Below are 21,369 nucleotides of genomic sequence, written 5' to 3'. Positions count from 1 at the left end.
GGAGAAAAAGGAACTCTCCCGCACTGCTGGTGGGAATGCAAACTAGTACAACCACTATGGAAAACTGTTTGGAGGTTCCTCAAACTGCTAAAAAATGGAGTTTCCATATGACCCAGCAATACTAGGTATGACCCACTCCAAACGACACAAAAACACTGATTCAAAAAGACACCTGCACCCCCATGTTTACTGCTGCTTTATTTACAATAGGAAAGACATGGAATCAGCACAAATGCCCAAAAGTAGATGACTGGATTAAAAAGATGCTGTACATATACATAATGGGATATTACTAGCAATCAAAAAGATAAACTCATGCCTTTTGCAGCAACATGGATAGAGCTAGAAGAGATCATGCTTAGTGAAATAAGCCAGAAAGAAATGGGAAAAAAACCAGATGGTTTCACCCCTAGCAGGAGTATAAAGGACCAGGGGAGAAAATAATAATGAACAACTATATATCGAGACATTCTACGGGGGTGGAGTGGGGAATTTGATAAAAAATGGAGTGAATTGGACTATGGTGACGGCACATGGTGAACTGGTGGTGGGAAGCCCACAGGGATTACAACTGAGAGGGAAAAAGGCACAAAATGATGGAAAAATAAACCATTATATTATGGGGGGTGGGAGGAGAATCCTCTTGTGGGCTCTCCCTGGTGACGCAACAGGTCAAAGCACTGCATTATGAAGCTCTCCAAAGCCATTGCAGTATGAGTTCCATCTCTGGCCAGGAAGCTGACCCACATGGAGTGGCAGATCTCTCCTGACCCACCCAGTGCTCCCCTCAACAGTGTATGTACTTTGTTAATCTGCCTGTTCTGCTCCCCACTCTGTCTCTGGTGAATCCTCTAACCACGCCTGCACCTCTGGCCTGTACCCCAGTTCTGTAAGCATGAATAAATAAATCTTTTAAAAAAAAAAAACCTCTTGTGGCCCTCCCTGGTGGCACAAAGGGTTAGGACGCAGCACTGCAAGCTGGCCACAGCTGCTTCAGTGTGAGTTGGACTCCCAGCCTCTGAGGTGACCCACGTGGTACAGCAGACCTCTCCTGACTCCCCTGCTGCTTCCCTCAGCAGTGTGCTTTGTTTTTCTGCTTGTTCTGCTCCCCAATGTCACTGGTGAATTCTCTCACCCGCCTGTACCCCAGTTCTTCTGTATACATAAGTTAATCTTTAAAAAGAAAAATACCGGATGGTTTCACTCATAGCAGGAGCATAAGGGGTCAGAGAGAAAAAATAAAAGAGACAAACAAATGTAAATAGAGTAAAAATTAAAATAACGTACAACTATAAACATTTTACTGGGGTGGAAGGGGGAATGGGATCTGAACTGAGGTGAGAAGATTGCTCTGAACTGGGTAAACTGGTGGTGGAAAGCCCATGAGGATTACAACTGAGATGAAAAAATGTACAAAATAAAGAATGATGTAAAAAAATTAAAAAAACATAATAAAAAAAAATCCTCTTGCGGGCCCTCCCTGGTGGCGCAGCGGATTAAAGCACAGCACTGAGAATCTAAAGCTGCTTCCGCATGAGTTCGATTCCCGCCTGCCCCGGAGGTGACCACATGGCGTGGCAGACCTCTCCTGACCCGCCTGCTGCTCCCCCTCAGCAGTGTACTTCGTCGATCTGCCTGTTCTGTTCCCCGCTCTGTCTATGGTGAAGCCTCTCACCGCCCCTGAGCCTCTGTCCTGTACCCCAGTTCTGTATGCAAAAATAAATAAATCTTTAAAAAAAAAAAAATCCTCTTGCTTAGTAAAAGCCAGGCAGCAAAGAGCTTATACTGTATGTGTATATATATTAAGTTCAGAAACAAGTACAATTAACCTGTGAAGAAACAAATCACAACAGTTGCCTAACTTGAGTCTGGAAAAAAGTAGCAGGGAACTTTCTAGACTCATGCTCTGTTGTCCTGACTGGTAAGTAAGAAATACAGGTGCATAACAGGTGCATACATTTGTGGGTGTGGTGTACAAGGCTCCTTTCCAGTTAGACAAGAACTAGATGCTTGATTGCCCTGGGGCACTACAGATGTGCATGTGCCCCAGGGACTGGATCATTGGGAACACCTTGTTAATAAGGTTAGTAAGATTAGAGCCACTGGTGGGAGTTGGGTGCATACTGACCCTCCCAAAAGCCTAAAATCCAGTGTCAATTCTGACCCACCCTTCTCTGCCAATAAAAAGGTCAAGATATTGCTCTTGTGCAGCATCCTGTATCAACCAGGATCCTGCAACCTACAAGCCTGCTCAAGGACTCCGATTCCCTCTTTGCTTTTGTGAAGATTTATTTATTTATGCATACAGAACTGGGGTACAGGCCAGAGGGGCAGGGGCAGTGAGAGGTTTCAACTGACACAGAGTGGGGAACATAAAGGCAGACAGAGGCTGTATACAGCTGAGGGGAGCACTGGGTGGGTCAGGAGAGGTCTGCTGCACCTTGTGGCTCACCTCTGGGGCTGGGGAAACAGTGCAAGGCTTTCACCTTTTGTATCACCAGGGAGGGCTCCTTTATCACTGAGGTGTGTTGCCTGAAGCAACATACATTTGTCAAAACCATTTGCATCTTACCCCTAAGACCTGTACATATCCTGTATGCAAATTACGGTTCAGGTTGAAAGGGGTAAAATGCCACAAGGCTTTCTATTTCACCCAAAATTCAAGCACAGCAGTAGGCAAACTTTCTGCAAAGTACCAGAAAGACAGTATTTTATACTCTGGTCACATGATCTTTGCTACAACCACTCAACTCTTTCACTGTATCCAGAAAATATGGAAATGAAGGACCATGGCTGTGTTCCAATAAAACTATTTACAAAAACCAGACAGCAAACTGGATTTGTTCCATAGACTGTAGCTTGCTAACCCTGGGTCAAAAAGTTGAAAGTTGATCTTCAAAATTAATTTAAATACACTGTAATGTATTTTCCTATAAGTGACAAGCATGACAATTATTAGAAACCAATTACAGGCCCTCCCTGGTGGCGCAATGGGTTAAAGTGCAGCACTATGAAACTCTCTGTAGCCACAGCAGCACAAGTTTGGTCCCTGGCCAGGGAGGTGACCCACATGGCACAAGACTTCTGTCTTGCCCATTGCTCCCCTCAGCAGTGTACTTCCTCAATCTGCTATTCTGCTCCCCACTGTGTCTCTTTTAAATCCTCTCACTGCCCCTGCACCTCTAGTCTGTACCCCCAGTTCTGTAGGTATGCAAACATAAATATTTATACATAAATAAATACAATAAACTTGCCAGTAATAATTAAAGTTATAAGCTAGAAAATTAAAGTCATATAGGTATACAAGCACATAGTTGTTACCTACAATACCCACACCTTGATTTATCTTATTTGGTGTGATAAAGTTCTTGGAAACATAATCCTGTATTACTCATAATCACTTAGTTCTTCACCTGTAAGAATTCAAAACTAAGGATAGTTAATTCAAGATTTAATCAAAAAACATCTCAAAATAGGCCCTCCCTGGTGGCGCAGCGGGTTAAAGCACAGCACTGAGAATCTAAAGCCGCTTCTGCATGAGTTCGATTCCCGCCTGCCCCGGAGGTGACCACATGGCGCGGCAGACCTCTCCTGACCCGCCCGCTGCTCCCCTCAGCAGTGTACTTCATCCATCTGCCTGTTCTGTTCCCCACTCTGTCTCTGGTGAAGCCTCTCACCGCCCCTGAGCCTCTGGCCTGCACCCCAGTTCTGTATGCACAAATAAAGAAATTTTTAAAAAAAAAAAATCTCAAAATACAAAAAAAAAAATAAGGAAATAGAACATATATTTTATGAGATGTATTAAAAGCTAGTTTCATTAATTTTCTTGATTTAGGTAAAGTTCAAAACTAGATAGCCTGCATAGAACATCCAGAGTGTACAACATGGGATACATATCTCAAACAAGATAGAGCAGACTGATTTGAAGATATAAGACTGTCCTTAAAAAAGTCTCAGTCCTCAGGACACATTCTTTAATGAAATCACTTAATCCCTAAAAACAATTGCTTTCTCTGCCTAAAACATGAACTTCATATTTAACATATTTTTAAATCTTTAAAATGAAACCCATAAGGTTTTTCTGAATCCAGGATAGTAACTCAGGAGAGCAGAACCTGAAATCCATTCTTTGCCACTGATTAGAGCTGTTCTTTATGCCATCATATTCAGTCAACAAGTAGAGGAAATAAGTAACTGGTATTGTAGAAGTACTTAAACTTACTAATTTTGTTTCATACAATCTAGAGAAATGAGTCATATTGGCTACTACCTGGTAGCTAAACTTTCTTGGAGAGGGCCCAAGAAAGAAGTAGAACAATCCTATGAGAAACTTCTCTATGGAGTAAATAATTTTACAGACATTTCCAGTAATTAAGCCTATAAAAATACAGACTGCCCGGCAAATGAACTAATCAGCTTATTTTTTCCTCAGAGAAATGAGATTATTTTTTTCTTCAGGATCTTTGTTTTCAAAGCGCTTGCTTGCTGTGAAAAAAACTGAATCATAGACAATTTTCCTCTGAATCTGCCCACACTTACACCTGAGTGTGTACTATTACGTCCAATAAGCTTCATTTCTAACCCACCAAATAACCCCCCCCAAAAAATGCATGCATTCAATACAGTTCCTGAGCCTAACATTTAATTTTTTCTTTCATTTATCATCCAGATATATACCTTCCACACAGTAGCTGATTTCACCCTACTTAAAAAGTTCCCAATTATGTTAATCCTATATAACTTATTGTTAGTCTCAAAGGATATTTACTTTTAAAGATGCCTATTTTTAATGTATTTTAAGCTTATGAGCACCACCATCAACTCCAAAAATACAATTCCTAACTCCTAAAACTGTTAGTGATACAACATGCGAAGTGGTAAAACAAGTTTACATAAAATACATGTAATATAAACATGAATTATTTCTGTTCTCTACAATAATAAGAATTCTAATTTGCTTCTAGAACTAGGCTCTCAACTCAACTATATCAGACACCAAATTGATTAAAAAAATATTAAAACACCCATTTATATCTTTAAAGTCTCATTTTAAGGAGCTGTTTACTTTTGATTTTTCTTTTAGGATGCAATGAGACTTTGATAAAAACTGAAATGACCGAGAATTCAGAAGAATAATTACTGTAAAATAGGAATTATCCAGCTCTCTGGCTGTTCACTTTTAAACAGAACACTCATTACACTGTCAGCTCGGTACTAGCAGGTGGGGAGATGGGGGAAGCCAGGCTTTTGAATCTGCAAGACAACAAAGGTTTGAACTCTGGTGCACCGTGCTACAAACACAAACTTTCTGAACGTTACTTTTTTAATCTCTAAAATGGGATTATTAACACCTACCTTGAAAGGCTATTACAATAAGTGAAAACACATGTAATAAAACAGCTAGTATACAGTATAAACAAAGAAACTTCTGTTGCTATTATTATTTTACTACTCAAAAGCATATCCAGGAGAAGATATAGGAAAAGGGCACCATAGGAAAATAAATCAGATCTGGGTTTACTTAAGAGCTAAAACAGAACAAACAAAAACCTGAGAGTTCAAGTGAAACTTTAGGCTAAACTTTCTATTCATTTTAGATACACAAGATGATACTGTAGTCCCACTATATAAAGATTTAAAATACAAAAACAGCTATAGGTCTACTTATTTGGAGTTAAATAAAAATTAAAGATAGATTACCATACAGTAAAAGAAATAATTTTATGAAAAGGTGAGATGGTATCACTAGTGGGAAAAAAAAATGTGAAAACTAGGATTTAAAAATGCTTATGAAAGGATAGTAAAAGATTCCTACCTTTAAACCGACTGCTATAAGATCTGTAACAACACTGTATGGAAAAAGTAAAAAGAGAAAATGGAAAACAAAGTTAGAGAACAAGTTTTTTAAAAGACAGATAAGATTAAAGAAAAAGGAAAGGCATTATATTAACAAATAATAAAAATAAGAATGTGATGAGTTGCGAAACGTTAATACAAAGAAAAAAGTGATGGGACAGTCAGGCAACAGCAAAGTGTAAAAGCAAAGCTTTCATGGCAATGTAAGAAACAAATTAAATTCTCTTTGAGTATTTAGAAAAGTATAGGTGGACTTCAATAAAATGTTTATCCATTTTCTTCCCATTTATTAAGACAAAACTTAAAATCACCATAGTTTATTCCTTTAAATCATTAGTGTGAAGTTTTAAATGAAATAAAACCAATGCGCAGATTTTCTAGAAATAGAAGGTATCTACAAATTTTTATCTGCCATAAAACATAGCTAAGATAGCACCTCAGCACTAAAAATAAAAACAAGCATCAGACTGTGGATATGATAATTTTCAAAGATTTACTTTATTAAAAAAGTCTACCACATCAAAACTGGTTCAGTGTAAATTATCTCAGGAGGAAATGAACATCTACATGCATACAAGACAGTTGGAATTTGAGGGGAATTAAGACAGATAGGTTGACTGGTAGCTTGTTGGTTTGTTAACTAGCCAAAATAATGAAAAAATAACTTTTTCTGGCTATGGGAAATGTAGAGATTTAAATAGCCTCCTAAAAGCAAAATTTCTTCGTTCAAAATCTTATTCCTTAAGACCAAAATGTAAAAGCCCAAAGATCTGCTGAACAAAAACAAAAATCTCTCTCCCGGAACCCCAAGGAAACTGTCTTCAATTACTGTCTTCAAATACTGTCTTCATCTCAGTACTCCTAAATGAAAGGCAAAACTGCGTATCGTTAATAACCTATGCCATCATTAATGAAAGTAAATTTATGACTGTACTGTTCAAGGATGCAATTTTAATTGTTTAAAGTATTAACTGTATAGGCTCATTTTTCCTTACAGACTTTTGAAACATGAAATTCTTTTGTCTGAAATTTAAATAGGTAATGTTTTGTGCATAAAAAACAAGGTTGTGTTTATACTGTGGTACTGGTCAAATCATGCTCCTACTTCAACTCCCAGGTGAACTTACCTGCCAATGACCTGTCTTTTCTCCCAACATATGTAAACCATAAAGAAATTCTTTGGCTCAAAAATCATATATTGGGCTAAGAACTAATTTCTTAGACACTATCTCAAAGAGTAAGCTTGCATTTCATAATTATTCAAGAGTTTAACAGCCAAGACCCATAACCAAATTTCTTTTTATTATCACTATACATTTTCCAATATAAAAAGCTACACTGTTTCCACATCTCAAGCAACCCGTGGAAGGACAATTTACTGCTCAGAATGAAACACTCATTTCAGTATTCCTGAACTGAAATACTGGCATAATTACACAAGTAATTAAAATAGCAATATTTTGCACACATGAAGTGCGAAATTGAATAAAGTAATGCGAAATGAGTTTTCAACAATGCTCAGAGAAGCTTCAATTAAAAAATAAAAATAGCTCCAATTAAGTAAAAGCGATACTTCACAGACCATCACAACCATAAATAAAACCTAAAATTGCACTTTGTCTAGTGTCTGCTGCAGTGTGTAATCTGCACTCAAATGAGTTAATCCAGTATCTCAATCAGCGCTAGTACTGTGAAACTAGGATAAATGTTATCTAATAAAGACAAAACTTGCTGGAAGACTCCATCGTCTCTACATGGCACAACAATCATCAACTAAGTGGCAACATGTACACAGCTTTTACAGTTCAAGTAAGTTTCACTCATTCTACAATTAAAGGGCTTATAGAAATCCTGTCATCAAAAGCCAGTAAAAGGCCAAACAAAACCTCAAACGCATAATGGGCACTGATAAGTGGATTTGCAGGCTCTAATAGTATAGCTGGAGATCTTCGAAACCCCTAATGTACATATACTACGATCTTCAATTCAATCACCCAGATTCTAATCGAGTGGTTCCTCTGATCACGAAGAAGTCCCACCCCCGTATACCTGGGTTCCCAGAGAAGACTGATGCTAAGTCTTTTCATTTTGGTCTCTGACTTCATTAACACCTACAGTGTTTGAAAGCTCCGCGAAAACTGCACTTCTACCGTAGTTCCCGTACAAGGTAGCGAATTCCCTAAGTTTCTTTTGGGGGCGTACGAGAGAGAAGGTCCCAGTCGCCGGTCCGGACGTCTGGTATCCGGAGCGCGACACCGCCGCCCACAGCACGAGCCCGGGGCCGGTCCCCGCCGGCCGAGAGCGCGCGTGGGGCGCAGGCTCCGGGGGCAGATCGTCGCCCAGACGAGTCCCGACGCGAGCCGTCGCGGGCCGCCTCCCCTCGGCCACTGGTCTCCCCGCCAGGGGAAGCTCCGGCGCTCGCCCCACCTCACCGGTAAACAGCAACTCCCCAAGCGGGAGGACGCCCGCCCCGAGCGTCGCCTCCGCCTCCCCCAGCGCCGCGCACCATTTTCTGAAAGGAAGTGTCGGGAGGCCGGGCTCCCCCGACTCTCGGGCTGAGGGCGGACCCCGGCACCCGCGGCTGCCCGGGCTCTCCTCCGCTCCCCGGTAGGCGAGCGAGCGGGAGTGAAGGGGTGCACAGGACCCGGGCGCCCATGGAGGAGGGGGGCGAGGCTGCGATGGGGTCCGCCCCTCCGCAGTTTAGGGCTCCCCGAGGAGGTGCCCGGAAGCCCCGCCGTCGGACTCGGTCGGGACCGCTCCTCCGGCCGCCCGCGCCGCGCCCGGCTCCCCGGCCTCGACGCGTCCGGCCGAGAAGCCACGGGAAGAGGGGCCAGCGCCGCCCCGCGCGGCCGCCCCGCACTTACCCATCCATGGCCCAGACGGAGCAGCGCACCGAGCGGGGACTGACGGGCTCACGGCGAGCGGAGAGAGGAAGCGGCGGCAGCAGGGCGGCTCCGGGGAGCGGCGCCTCTCCGGAGCCCCAGTCGGAGGTGGAAGGAGAGTGGGAAACAGGGGCGGAGACCAGGGACGCTCCCGCCACCGCCGCGCCCCCGCCTTCCCCACCCCGCAAGCGCGTCCCCGCCTCGCCTCAGCCCCTCCGAGTCCACGCCCTCCCGCGGCCCCGCCCTCAGCCGCCCTCCGGCTCGGCTCCCGGGCGCCCTCTTCCTGCCGCCGCCCGGAGACCCCGCCCCGCCGCCCAGCTGCGCTCGCGGGAGCGCGCGCCTTGTGCTTCCTGCTTCTCCGCCCCACCCGCTCTCCAGCGGGTCTGCCGGCCTTCCGGCTCCTGCGCCCGGGGTGCCGGGGCTGGACGCCTCCCTCTGCCGGCGGGAAAGGCGGTGGGGACCGGCTGCGGAGAGTAAGTAGGAGTGAACCTCGAGGGCCCGCGGAAGGCGGTGGCGTCGCCCCGGGTGGGCGAGGCTTTCCCAGCTCGACGTCCGAGACCCGGCGCGCGGGCTCTGGTCAGGGCTCCTGACCCGGGAGCGTGAGCCCCAGTCGCGCGGGACCCGCCCTTCGCCCGCCGGAGCTGGGGATCGACGTCCGAGACCCGCACGGTCCCGTTAGGTGCAGTTGGGATGAAGATGAATGGAAAGACGGCCCCGAACTTGAGAACATTTGAGTTCTTTTACAGCTTTGGACTCTGGGTGCTGCTCTTCGACCGGACAGCCCGGGATTGAATTTATATCAAACGTTAATTACACTGGATGGAATGGCCACTGTATGCCATCATTTTACAAAAAGTTTCCACATTCCTCATTGTAAACAGACAACACACCAGTGAGGGACAGTTTCGCGTTTCTTGAGTGAAAATTGAGACATTAAAGTGCAAACGTTTGTCCACAATTTGACGACCAGGAAACGTTTGCCATTAACGCCAACTTCTTGCCAGTAGATGCCTTTCCCTAGTCTGAGTGTATATGCAACGTATATGCAAATGGTTACATATATGACAGCAAATATTTACACTCTTGTATATGCAAACTAGTGGCGGCTTGCTTTATTTTTTCTCTTTATATTGAGTATACTTTATAGTTCTTTCTGACTGTAATAGATCAAAATGTGAACCATTTCACGTCCTGGACCAAATTCTTAACCTGTGTAGAAAGAGAGGGTCTGCTCCCTCCCACTGTATCCTTTGAAAAGGAAGTAACAAAAATCCAATCATCTTATCTTTGCTAATTTCCTGTTTTTAAGTAAGTAGGTGGTACTAAAAAGATGGAAACTATTGACTCATACATCATTCAGTCAAGTTGTTAAATCTGCTTTGCCAGGCACAGCAAGACTACCCAAGAAAATTCAGGTTCCAGTCATCATGGTTGAACGGATTCTTGGATCAGTTTATTATTGAAATATTTTATATTGCTTAATTGGTGAGACCCTTCTTAAATTACTGTAGCTAACCTCAAGCCCTCTTTCTAAATGGTCAGATATATTTTGTGTGTGTATATTAAACTCAAATACTAAGTTGCTGCTGCAAACACTGCCACCCTGTCTGACTAGATGGACATTTAAAATGTCAGTAAAGTAAATAGCTGATGCAGTCTTGGGAGATGTATTCTGTTGATGAAATTTTCTTAATTTTTTTAGCTAAATTAATGACATAAAAATATGTTTATTTTGGAACTTTCAAACAATACAACATAGCAAAGAATCACTTCTTATTTGCACTGTTCCCTCCCAGGATATCCAGTGTAACAGTTTTGCTTACAGCCTTCTAAAGTGTCACCATTTTTATTTACTTTTACAATTAAAAACCTGGATAAAGGCCTTTGCTGGTGATGTAGTGACCCACGTGGTGTGGCAGACCTCTCCTGACCTACCGCTGCTCCCCTCAGCAGTATATTTCCTCAATCCCCCTGTTCTGCTCTCCAGTCAGTCTCTAGTAAATCCTCTCTCATCCCTCACACCTCTGGTCTGTACCCTAGTTCTTGTATGCATAAAATAAATAAATCTTTAAAACAAAAACTGGATAATTGTTTTTCATTATCTAGTTAATTCTATTTAATGTTACATATATTTAATGATCATGTAACTTTATTTAACCATTTACAAAACAGTGGAAGTTTACATTGTTTTTACATATTCAAAATACTAATAGTTTAAGGACATGTGTATGAACATCTTTGCACTCATGATTACATTTAAAAAATAGATTACGGCCCTCCCTGGTGGCGCAGCGGGTTAAAGCACTGCACTAAGAAGCCAAAGCCACTTCCTCATGAGTTCGATTCCCGCCTGCCCCGGAGGTGACCACATGGTGTGGCAGACCTCTCCTGACCCACCCGCTGCCCCGCTGCTCCCCTCTGGAGTGTACTTTGTAGATCTGCCTGTTCTGCTCCCCACTCTGTCTCTGGTGAAGCCTCTCACCGCTCCTGTACCCCAGTTCTGTATGTACAAATAAATCTTAAAAAAAAAAAATAGATTACTAGAGGTACAATTGCAGAACAGAGTATATGAGCATTTTCAAATTTGATAATTATTGTCAAAACAATCTCCAAAAGCTATGCTTTTTGGTACAGCCACTATTAAATATATCTATACAGATTCCTGATAGATGTTTCTCATAATCCTGTGCCTTAAGGTATCTAACAATTTGATAATGCCTACCATTTGCAACAACATGAATGGACCTACAGGGTATTAATAGTAAAATAACTCAGATGGGGAAAGGCAAACACACTGTAATTTCACTAATATAAAGAGAGGTCTCAGCCATACCACCCTGAATGCGCCCAGTCTTGTCTAATATTTAGAGAGAAAGGAAATGAACTGGCTCAATATAGCAAAAATAAACTTAGATTTAAGGGCCTCCCTGGTGGCACAAGGGGTTAAGACTCAGCACTATAAAATTATCCTCAGCTGCTGCAGCACCCACCTAGGGAGGTGATCTGCTTAGCACTATCATGACAGATCTCTCCTGTCTCTCCTACTGCTCCCTCAGCAGTGTATTTCAGCAGCTATGCCTGTTCTGCTCCCCACTCTGTCTCTGGTAAATCCTCTCACCCCCTGCATCTCTGACCCATACCCCAGCTCTTGTATGCATAAATAAATCAATCTTTAAAAAATAAACTTAGAGGGCCCGCCCTGGTGGTGCTACAGGTTAAAGCACAGCACTAGGAAGCTAGCCACAGACGCTTCAACTTGAGTTTCATCCCCAGCCAGGGAGGTGACCCATATGGCATGGCAGACCTCTCCTGACCCTCCCGCTGCTCCCCTCAGCAGTGTATTTCAGTCAGTCTGCCTGTTCTGCTCCCCACTCTGTCTCTGGTGAATCCTCTCACTGCCCCTGTACCCTAGTTCTGTATGCATAAATAAATAAACCTTAAAAAAAAAATAAGCTGGCCCTCCCTGGTGGCGCAGCGGGTTAAAGCACTGCACTGAGAAGCTAAAAAGCCACTTCCGCATGAGTTCAATTCCAGCCTCCCCGGGAGGAGACCACATGGCGTGGCAGACCTCTCCTGGCCCGCCCGCTGCTCCCCTCAGCAGTGTACTTCGTTGATCTACCTGTTCTGCTCCCCACTCTGTCTCTGGTGAAGCCTCTCGCCACCCCTGAGCCTCTGGCCTGTACCCCAGTTCTGTATGTACAAATAAATAAATCTTTAAAAAAAAAAAAAATAAGCTTAGACTTTAAGACCAACTACTTGTCACCAGTAGAAAGGGGAGGTAAGGGGGTAAGGGGTGGGTAAACTGGGTAAAAGGAGACAATTATTGACATATGGTGAACAACAGCACTTCACTTTTAGTGGTAAATTTAATGTAATATATACACTTGTTGGTTTTAGTAACATATAGCTAAAACATTATAATGCAATATAAGGTCGAGTTTCACAACAATGATAGCTCAAAACTAAAAACAAGGTAGAGCCTTTCCTTTTCCTTAGCTTCTTGGTCATAATTTTTTAAAAAATATATGCAGTGAGCTCCCATAGGTTTGTACTTCTGATTCAAAAACAATAGAGTAGTATGAATTTAGTCTTCTAGAACCACTTTTAGAATGAATTCTAGTGATTTCCATAGTCCATAAGATACAGAAAACTGTCCTTTTGTAATGTTACAAGTTTCTGGACTTCTGGAATGATCTGATATTCCACATATGACCTGGTTCTACATGAAAGTTCTATGTTGTTTTCTGGCTCCTTGATAGTGGGCTGAGTAACACACTCTTTATTGCTCCTTGCTCCATGCTTTGAAAAGTAAGACAATTATAAAAATCTAGTTTATAACTTTTTGAACATTTTACCTTCTACACCTAATGTTTTTCTTCTAAATTTAAGAAATAACCCTGTAGCACCATCTGATAAGAAACTCTTCCCCACACCCCCCAGCATGATGTTAGGACAAAATGTAACCTTTGAACACTTGCCTTAAGGCATTCCAGCAATCTGTGGTAGTTAACATTTAACCATTCTTAAGATCTAAAGTAATGGTAGTGGGCGTGGTATGCAAACATAAAATTATTGAGGTTTAAACTTGTAGCCCCTAAAAACCAATATAATGATGTAAACCGACTTTTCCTCAATAAGTAAAATACACTTTTTTTGAATGGTAAAATAATACAAAGATGTCAACTAGGTCAGAAGATCAGCCATAGGTGAAATCTGGGACAGTAGTTTGATATTTTATCCCATGGCAAATATAAAATCATAATCATTAACATGTATTCCCCAAATTGAAGCACTTAAAATTATATGGAATGGGGCCCTCCCTGGTGGTGCATCGGGTTAAAGCACAGCACTAAGAAGCTAAAGCCACTTCAGCATGAGTTCGACCCCCACCCTGGAGGTGACCCACATGGCAGGGCAGACCTCTCCTGACACACCTGCTGCTCCCATCAGCAGTACTTCCTCAGTCGGCCTGTTCTGCTCCCCACTCTGTCTCTGGTGAGTCCTCTCACCCTCCTCTGCCTCTGGCCTGTGCCCCAGTTCTGTGTGTATAAATAAAATAAATATATATTTTTTTAATTATATGGCATAAAAAAAAAGTTTGTGATTCCATTCTCAAAATGACAAAATTATTGAAATGGAGAACAAGAAATGATCAGTATGGGTTAGCAGCGTGATGGGAAGGGTATGACCACACTGAATAGGATGAGGGGTATTTGTGGTCATGCAACACCTTGACTGCAGTTCTTGCAACTTGACCAGTTCTGCACCTTGACTGTGGAGCTAGTAATGTTTGGGGGGAAAGGGTATCCTGAACAAACTCTACAAACAGGTTTTATGGACACTACCCCCACCTCAGACCAAAGAGTTTCAAGACACCAAGGATTACAAGTCCCATAATATCATCACCAAAGAGAGGATTGCTGGAAACTAAGGGTGGAGTTAAGCAGCTAGGTATGCTATATAATCAGACATGTGGGCCTTGGAGGTCTCTTAGTTTTTCCCTGCATTTCAGCATGCTAGTGGGTTTCCAGCTCAGTGGAACTGTTAGGTCACATTCACCAATTTAACTCCTCTTTCTCCCTGAGTTACTCTTTATTTCCCCTTTTATAAGTAAACACTTTATTAACCTTTTTTGTGTGTGCCTGTAGTTGAGTCTTATTTTAAGTTCTTTTTAAGCATGCAAGTGAGGACCCACAGGCAGGCAACCCATCAGGGTTGCCCTGTAACAGTTACACAAATCATACATTATGAAATTGTATAGAAACTATGGACGCAAGTACATGTGAAATTGACAAAATCTGAATGTATTGTGGATGTACCAATGTTAATTTCCTAGTTTTAATATCATGCTATAGTTAGTAAGATGTTGCCATTAGGAGAAACTGGGTGAGGGATACATAGGACCTCTAAATTTAAACTATATACTTTCTTGTATGCATACAGAACTGGGATATAGGCCAGAGGTGTAGGAGTGATGAGGAATCATCAGAGATAGAGTGGGGAGATGAACAGGCATATTGACAAAGAACTCTGCTGAGGGGAGCAGGAGGCAGGTCAGGAAAGGTCTGCCATGCCATGTGGGTCACCTCTGGGGCTGGGGATTGAACTCTCACTGAAATGGCTGCGGCTAGCTTACAGTGCTGCACTTTAGCCCACCGCACTACCAGGGAGGGCCTAAACTATATACTTTTTAAACACTGAATCTCTAACAGTGTGGTTCCCAGGAAAAGGTGAGGTTCCAGGTTCTCTACCCCACTTAACGGCAGGTAGAGCTAAGTCAGGAGGAAAAGCTGGAGAGAAGGATGGAGGCCAGGAGACCTGCAGGAGGCACGTGGGAGCAGAGGGATTTGTGAAGAAGCTACACTTGCTTTTTGGTCCTGGACTGATTCAAACAGATACGGGAGAAAGACCCCTGGGGAGATTAACAAAGGTGGCCTTGATCTTGATTTTGCTCTTCTCCTTCCAGACTTTTCTGGCAGTTTCTGACCCTTTTCTATGGGTACCCATCAGAAAGTGCTTGAGACCTGTGGGATTCAGGGCCTCAGTGGTCCCGCTTTAGGCCAACTCTGTTTGGGTGGACTTTTACCCATGAGGTATTGGGTAATTTGGGTGCTTGATTTGGAAACTATATTCTTTGTCTTTTCTGTATTGTACCCTAATTGTATTAAAGTTCCTTTCCATTAATGGTCTTGTGCACTAGAGTATGTTTTGTCTTGCAGATGGCAGAATCTGTTTAGAGCAGGCAGGTTTGGGGGTTCTGGAGGGCCTTTCTCCTTGTCCTGCAATAGATTTATCATTTCAAAATAAAGAAACTTTGCAGAGTGTTCCCTTAATATTTGTTACTAGTTCAAGGATTAATAAAAAACTTCAAAGGTTTAAAAAATGTATGGGAGTAGAACTGATATTTTTCAGACTATATCACTTTGGTAGTCATTTCATATCAAATGAATTACATTGGCTGACACAGACTCCGGTAGACCACCCAACCTTTTATGAGCCTTTCTTCAAAATCCTTTCCAGCAGTCTTGAAGGTGTCGCCTACATTCTCACTGACTTTGTGGCACCCATGAGTCATGCCCACTTTCCCCATTCTGTGTCTGACCTCCATAGCATCATCTCCATTTGAAGTTCTGGCCACAACGAGTGCTGGGTTCAGGACTCCAATATTTGAAAGGATGGTGCAGTCAACTGTCTCTGGCTATAGTGAGGTTGCTAGCCCATGCCAAAGTTGCATTGGATTTGCTGAAGGAAGAATAAATCTTTTACTGTATCTTTTTTTTTTTAATCAAACTGTATCCTTTAGGTCCTGTAAAATCCAATAAATCAACCTTTTCCATGTTATGCAAAGAAAATCCTTAAAAATATAGGTATGAGTTGGTGAGGCTAAGCATGAGAACTAAGTTGTATTCACCTTACTATTAAGAATCACAATTTCCCTTAAGCACTGACCTTTTGTCCCTAAAATCGGTGTACCCCACTCTCTAGTCAAGGTGAGTTCTTTACCTAGGAGCAAGGAGATCTCTTGGAAATAGAATACGTTTAACTATAGTTTATCTGCTTGTTTTCAAGCTGTCACCCCATTCCCAAAGGAGAGGGAAAAGAATTTTATTCATTCACTTTTTAAAAAAAGTTAGAAACATAGACACACTCTGAGTTAGGAAGAACACCTCTGCCTAGGAAGTAAAATGATAATAATGCAGGTGGTTAAGAGTGTGATCTAGAGCCAGTTTAGCTATTTAGAATCCTCATTTCCAGCACTTGTTAAAGGACTGAACTGGGCCAAATTATTTAACTGTCTGATTCAGCTTTCAGAACTGTAAGAATTGCAGGGAATAATGGAGCTTACTGACAGTTTTTCAGGAAGTTTTAAATGATTCAATGCGTTAGTTACTTTAAAAGGTGTTTATATGCAATTATGTCCATATGTTCACTATGTTCATTTGTGTTTTTATTAGGAGTTTATAAAGTAGCAGAATTCCTTGAGAACATAATTTTGGAATAATTTATTTAAAAGTGTGGACCATGAAACATGTTGGTCAAAAAACCATTAATAGTCCCTAACAAAAATGAAATGAGAAAAAAATGTCTAGAAACTTTCATAGCTATTGACAAAACTTTCCAATGAGTCAAACAAGTTAAATTATTTTTTATTACTATATTAGTTTATTTTTACATATTTTTGTGCATTTTCCCATCTCAGTTGCAATCCCCTTGTGTTTCCCATCACTAAATCACCCATGTGCCATCACTATAGAAATTATATAAATATATAAATTAGTTATTTTTATAAGTTTCAGTATACCAAGGTTTGAAAATTTTCCCCAATTTTATAAGTACTAATCTGTTTCTCAAATATACAGATCTTGTTTTTCCATAGGTTCATTTTCTTAGCTTACAAGTATTATATGAAATTATTTTCTCTTCTAAATTTTTTTTATGGAAATATTCAAGCAAACGGAACCAATTACTGATAATTAAAGATCACTGATAATGTGAATGATCAGTGTCAAGTTAATAGTTCTTACAGTAACACAAACCAGAGTCAACTGGCAGGTTTGTTAAACATGAACTGGTTATTCCTGAATTAAGTGTGAAGGCCAAGAATTTGCATTCCTAACAGATTGTTGGGTGGTGTTGACAACATATTTTGAGAATCTTTGAGACAAAGGGTTAAGATTTTTCTGCAACCCCTATTTGACCTAGTTTTTTTATTTTTCAACTCCTAGACCAAGGGTGGGCTCCTTCGCCTAAAGCATGTGTTCCTTGCTAAATTCAAGGTAGTATGTATCCCCAAGCAGTTTTTATTGTTTTGGCTAACCTGGGCCCACAGAAGATATTTATCCAGATTTACCTTTATCCAGATTTACCTTCTTCTAAGAACTGATAAGTGAATTTTGCTATTTTTTTTCTCTTTCCTGTTCTTGCTTCCTTATTTCTTTTTCTTTTCATCAACGTTAGTCAGTGACGTTTCCTTGGGATACCAATTGAAGATCATTGATAATGTAAATGATCAGTGTCAAGCAATTGTTGTCAAACTTTAATCAACTGGACTTATTCTAGGATTCTACACCAACATTCTGACATTATTATGTCATTCTTGTGGCCCTCTACACTCAATGTTTCTCTTATTTTGCTCTTTGAAGTAAAATTTATACATTAAGTGCACAGATTTTAACTATATACATACATATTTTATTTATTTATTTATTTATTGCTTTTAAGGTTATACCCATATAATCTACTACCTGGACTGCTTCTAAAGAAAAGAAGTTACTCTTCAGCATTGAGTTCTCTTTAGAGCAACCCGTTAAATGGAGAAAATATTTGGTTAACATATTACTAGCAAGCATGGTGTTGGGTACCCCAGGACCCTCAAGCCTGTCTGCTGGAAATGGGGTCTGCCATCCAACATACTCTTAGTGCATAAGACCTTCAACGGAAAATAGCTTTAAGACAATTAGTGGGGAGAAGATCAGGATGAGGCTGGAGGCACGGGGGTGCAAGAATTCATCAAAGACAGTAGAGAACAGAAAAGGGGATTCATTGAAATACAGTGCTAAGAGAAGCGTCAGGCAGTATAGGAAGTCCAGGCATGAAGAAGTGTTACAAGGCAACCCAATGGTGGCATGACTGTGGGTCCTCACCCTTGAGCTTAAGATTCAACTGCAGGCACACACAAAAAAGATTAATAATGGGTTTATTTACAAGGGGAAAGGGAAAATGAATAACTCAGGGAAAGAGAGAGATACGTTAGTTAAAGTGTCCAACCAATTCTGTTGACCTGGAACCTCAATAGCATACTGAAAGCTGAAAGCTGGTGAAGAGCCAAGAGACAATACATGAGCCACCAGGCCAAGAGACCCCCGAAGCCCACGTCTTGTTTTATATCCCCACCTGGCTGGTTAACTCCACCCTCAGGTCCCAGTGTGCTTCTCTTTGGTGTTGATGGGATTTGTAGTTCTGATACAGGGCAGGGAGAAAGGTCCACTCCTGAGCCCCCAAACCTACCTGCTCTAAATAGGTTCTGCCATCCGCCGCATCAAGACAAAACATTTAAGACTTTAAAGAGAAGGAACCTTAATATAGTGAGGATACAAAATGGAAGTCAAAGGATCTAATTTCTAAATCAAACGTCTGAAGTTACCCATCCCCTCATGGGCAAAAGTCCACTCAAGAGATTGGTCCAAAGCAAGGCCTGAAAGCCTGCCACAAGACTAAAACACCTTCTGGCCAGGACACATATGGCCAGACAATTCTGGGAGGAAAAGAGCAAAATCAAAATAAGTATAAACACTGCCATAGTCAACCTCCCACAGGTCTCTTACCCACATCACTTTCAACCAGCCCAGGGCCAAAAAATAAACAGTTTCTTCACATGTCTCCCTTTGCTCCATGTGGCTTCCTCAGCTCTGCTTCTGGCTCTCCATCCTGCTTCCTTCTTTCTCAGATTCCTTCTCTTTTGTTTCTCTGCTCAGTTCCACCCTCCTTCTGGGTGGGGCAGGGAACCTGGAACTTCCCCTTTTCCTGGGGACCACCCTGTTACAGTTCCAGTATCTAGGGTGTTCACTGAGGACCTCCTTTCCCCCTTAGAGAAGGATTTGGATTTGTGGCTTACTTCTTTTTTCTTTTTAATTTTATTTGAAAGATTTATTTATTTATGCATACAAGAACTGGGGTACAGACCAGAGGTGCAGGGATTCACCAGAGACAGTGTGGGGAACAGAACAAGAAGATCGAGTGAAATACACTGCTGTAGGGAGTAGCAGGTGGGACAGGAGAGGTCTGCTGTGTTATGTGGGTCACCTCCTTGGCCAGGGATCCAACTTATACAGCAATGGCTGCGGAGAGCTTCTTAGTGATGTGCTTTAACCCGTTGGCCGCAGGGGAGGGGCTCAAGGCTCCCTCTTATAACCTGTTTTTGTGGGCTTTCCATGACTGGGGAATCAGTTTAATCCAGTTAGTGCTGGGACATCTGATCTTGGGCATTGGCCTTTGACACAGAATGTGTCCTGGCTGTACTTCTGCATTCAGGATAGAGGTCACCAGCTTTAAGGCCTGGTTCCCATAGCAACCTTATCAATTCCCTTTATCCAAGTCTTCCAGCTGGGGAAGGGGGTGGGGGGGGGCTTTTAACATTATTTTAACATTATTATTATTAAACATTATTTAATGACAAACATTATTTTAACATTAAACTCCAACTTCCAATAGAGAGAAAAGAAAAATATGGTTAAAATAATTTCTCCATGAAACACCCAAAGCTACTCCTCCCCTTGTAAGCAGAGCAGCTGAAGCCCTGTGGCAAGTCTGTTACCTCCTGGTTGGAACCCTAGGAAAGGGCAGAAGGGGCCAGGTAAGTCTGAATGGAAAAGAACAAAATCAAAACACAAGTCAAGATAAAGACTGCCATTGCCAGCCTCCCCACACATGGTCTCTCACCCATGGCTTTTTCAAGGGTTTCCTTTCATGTACCCCAAGTCCAAAGCTGAGAAGCAAGTTCAGTGGCTTCTTCACATGTCATCTGCTCCCTGAATCTCATCTTTGTTTTCCACTCTTCTTCGGTGTCCTCATCTCCACTTTTCCTCTCCTCCCAGCCTGTTCTAGCTTCACTTTGTTAGAGGGCAGGTAGAGGGGCACCACCGAACCCCCAAACCTGCCTGCTCTAAATAGGTTCTGCCATCCACCACATCAAGGAAAAAATAAGACTTTAACGAAAAGGAACTTTAATATAGTGAGTATACAATACAGAAGACAAAGCATACTTTCTAAATCAAACACCTGAAATTACCCATCCCCTTGTGGGTAAAAGTCAACCCAAAAGGGACTGGCCCAAAGCAAGGCCTGAAAGCCTGCCTTGCTAAAGCATCTTCTGGCCGGGACCCATAGAAAAAGGACAGAAATGGCCAGACAATTCTGGGAGGAAAAGAGCAAAATCAAAATCAATATAAACACTGCCATAGTCAACCTCCCATGGGTCTCTCACCCACATCTGTTTTAACCAGTCCAGGGCCAAGAAACAAGCATAGATTCTTCATCACATGCTCCCTGCTCCATGTGGCTTCCTCAGGTCTCCTTCCATCCTGCTTCCTTCCTCCCTCCTTCTGGGTGGGGCAGGGAACCTGGAACTTCCCCTTTTTTGGGGGGTGGGGGACGGACATCTTCCCTGCCCAGCTCCACTCTTTCATAGAGTGAGGCAGGAAACATGGAGCATCCCCTTTCGCTGGGGCTAACCCTGTTGAATCTCAGGTAAAGGGTTAATATCCAAAGTATACAATGAAGTGATACTGTGGTCAGTTGCCCAGAGAAGCCAGAGGGCACTCAGAGAGGGGAAGACATCGGTGGTCTCAGCAGGGTATTTCCCAAAGGACTGAACCCTGAGTAACATGGGTAGTGGGTTTTTATACAGCTTGGGCAGAAAAGAATGTGGAAATGGTACAGTTCACATACCCCAGGTAAGTATTTATTTTGCTGAGTTTGAATGAACAGGCATGGGAGTTTGTGAGCAACATGTGGTCATCTCATGTAACAGAGCCTGGCCTTAAAGCCCCCTGGTAATTTTCCACTCCAATACAGCCAGTAACAAAAAAAAAAAAAAGGGGGTGGGGGGAAGGGTAGTACATATTTAGTAACT

At 42.3% G+C, this 21,369-nt stretch overlaps 1 protein-coding gene across 3 annotated transcripts in view; it reads right to left on the bottom strand.

Annotated features, from left to right (window-relative positions):
- Positions 1 to 8,861, bottom strand: part of PTBP3 (polypyrimidine tract binding protein 3) — a 71,770-nt gene extending 62,909 nt beyond the window's left edge. For 2 of the 3 annotated variants that reach the window (XM_012721571.1, XM_012721572.1), the window contains exons 1-2: positions 8,721 to 8,861; positions 5,816 to 5,849 (exon numbers count right to left, since the gene is read on the bottom strand). In XM_012721571.1, coding sequence (XP_012577025.1) covers positions 5,816 to 5,849; positions 8,721 to 8,728 — 42 coding nt within the window. In that variant the 5' untranslated portion in view covers positions 8,729 to 8,861. The remainder of the gene's footprint in view (positions 1 to 5,815; positions 5,850 to 8,720) is intronic. The other variant, XM_004677429.2, reaches the window with a different exon arrangement.
- Positions 8,862 to 21,369: the final 12,508 nt, after the last annotated feature.

The sequence above is a fragment of the Condylura cristata genome, unplaced genomic scaffold (assembly GCF_000260355.1).
Source record: "Condylura cristata isolate star-nosed mole 26May11 unplaced genomic scaffold, ConCri1.0 scaffold00006, whole genome shotgun sequence".
Classification (NCBI taxonomy): domain Eukaryota; kingdom Metazoa; phylum Chordata; class Mammalia; order Eulipotyphla; family Talpidae; genus Condylura; species Condylura cristata.
The sequence above is the reverse complement of the archived record's forward strand: the minus strand, read 5'-3'. Positions and strand labels throughout refer to the sequence as shown.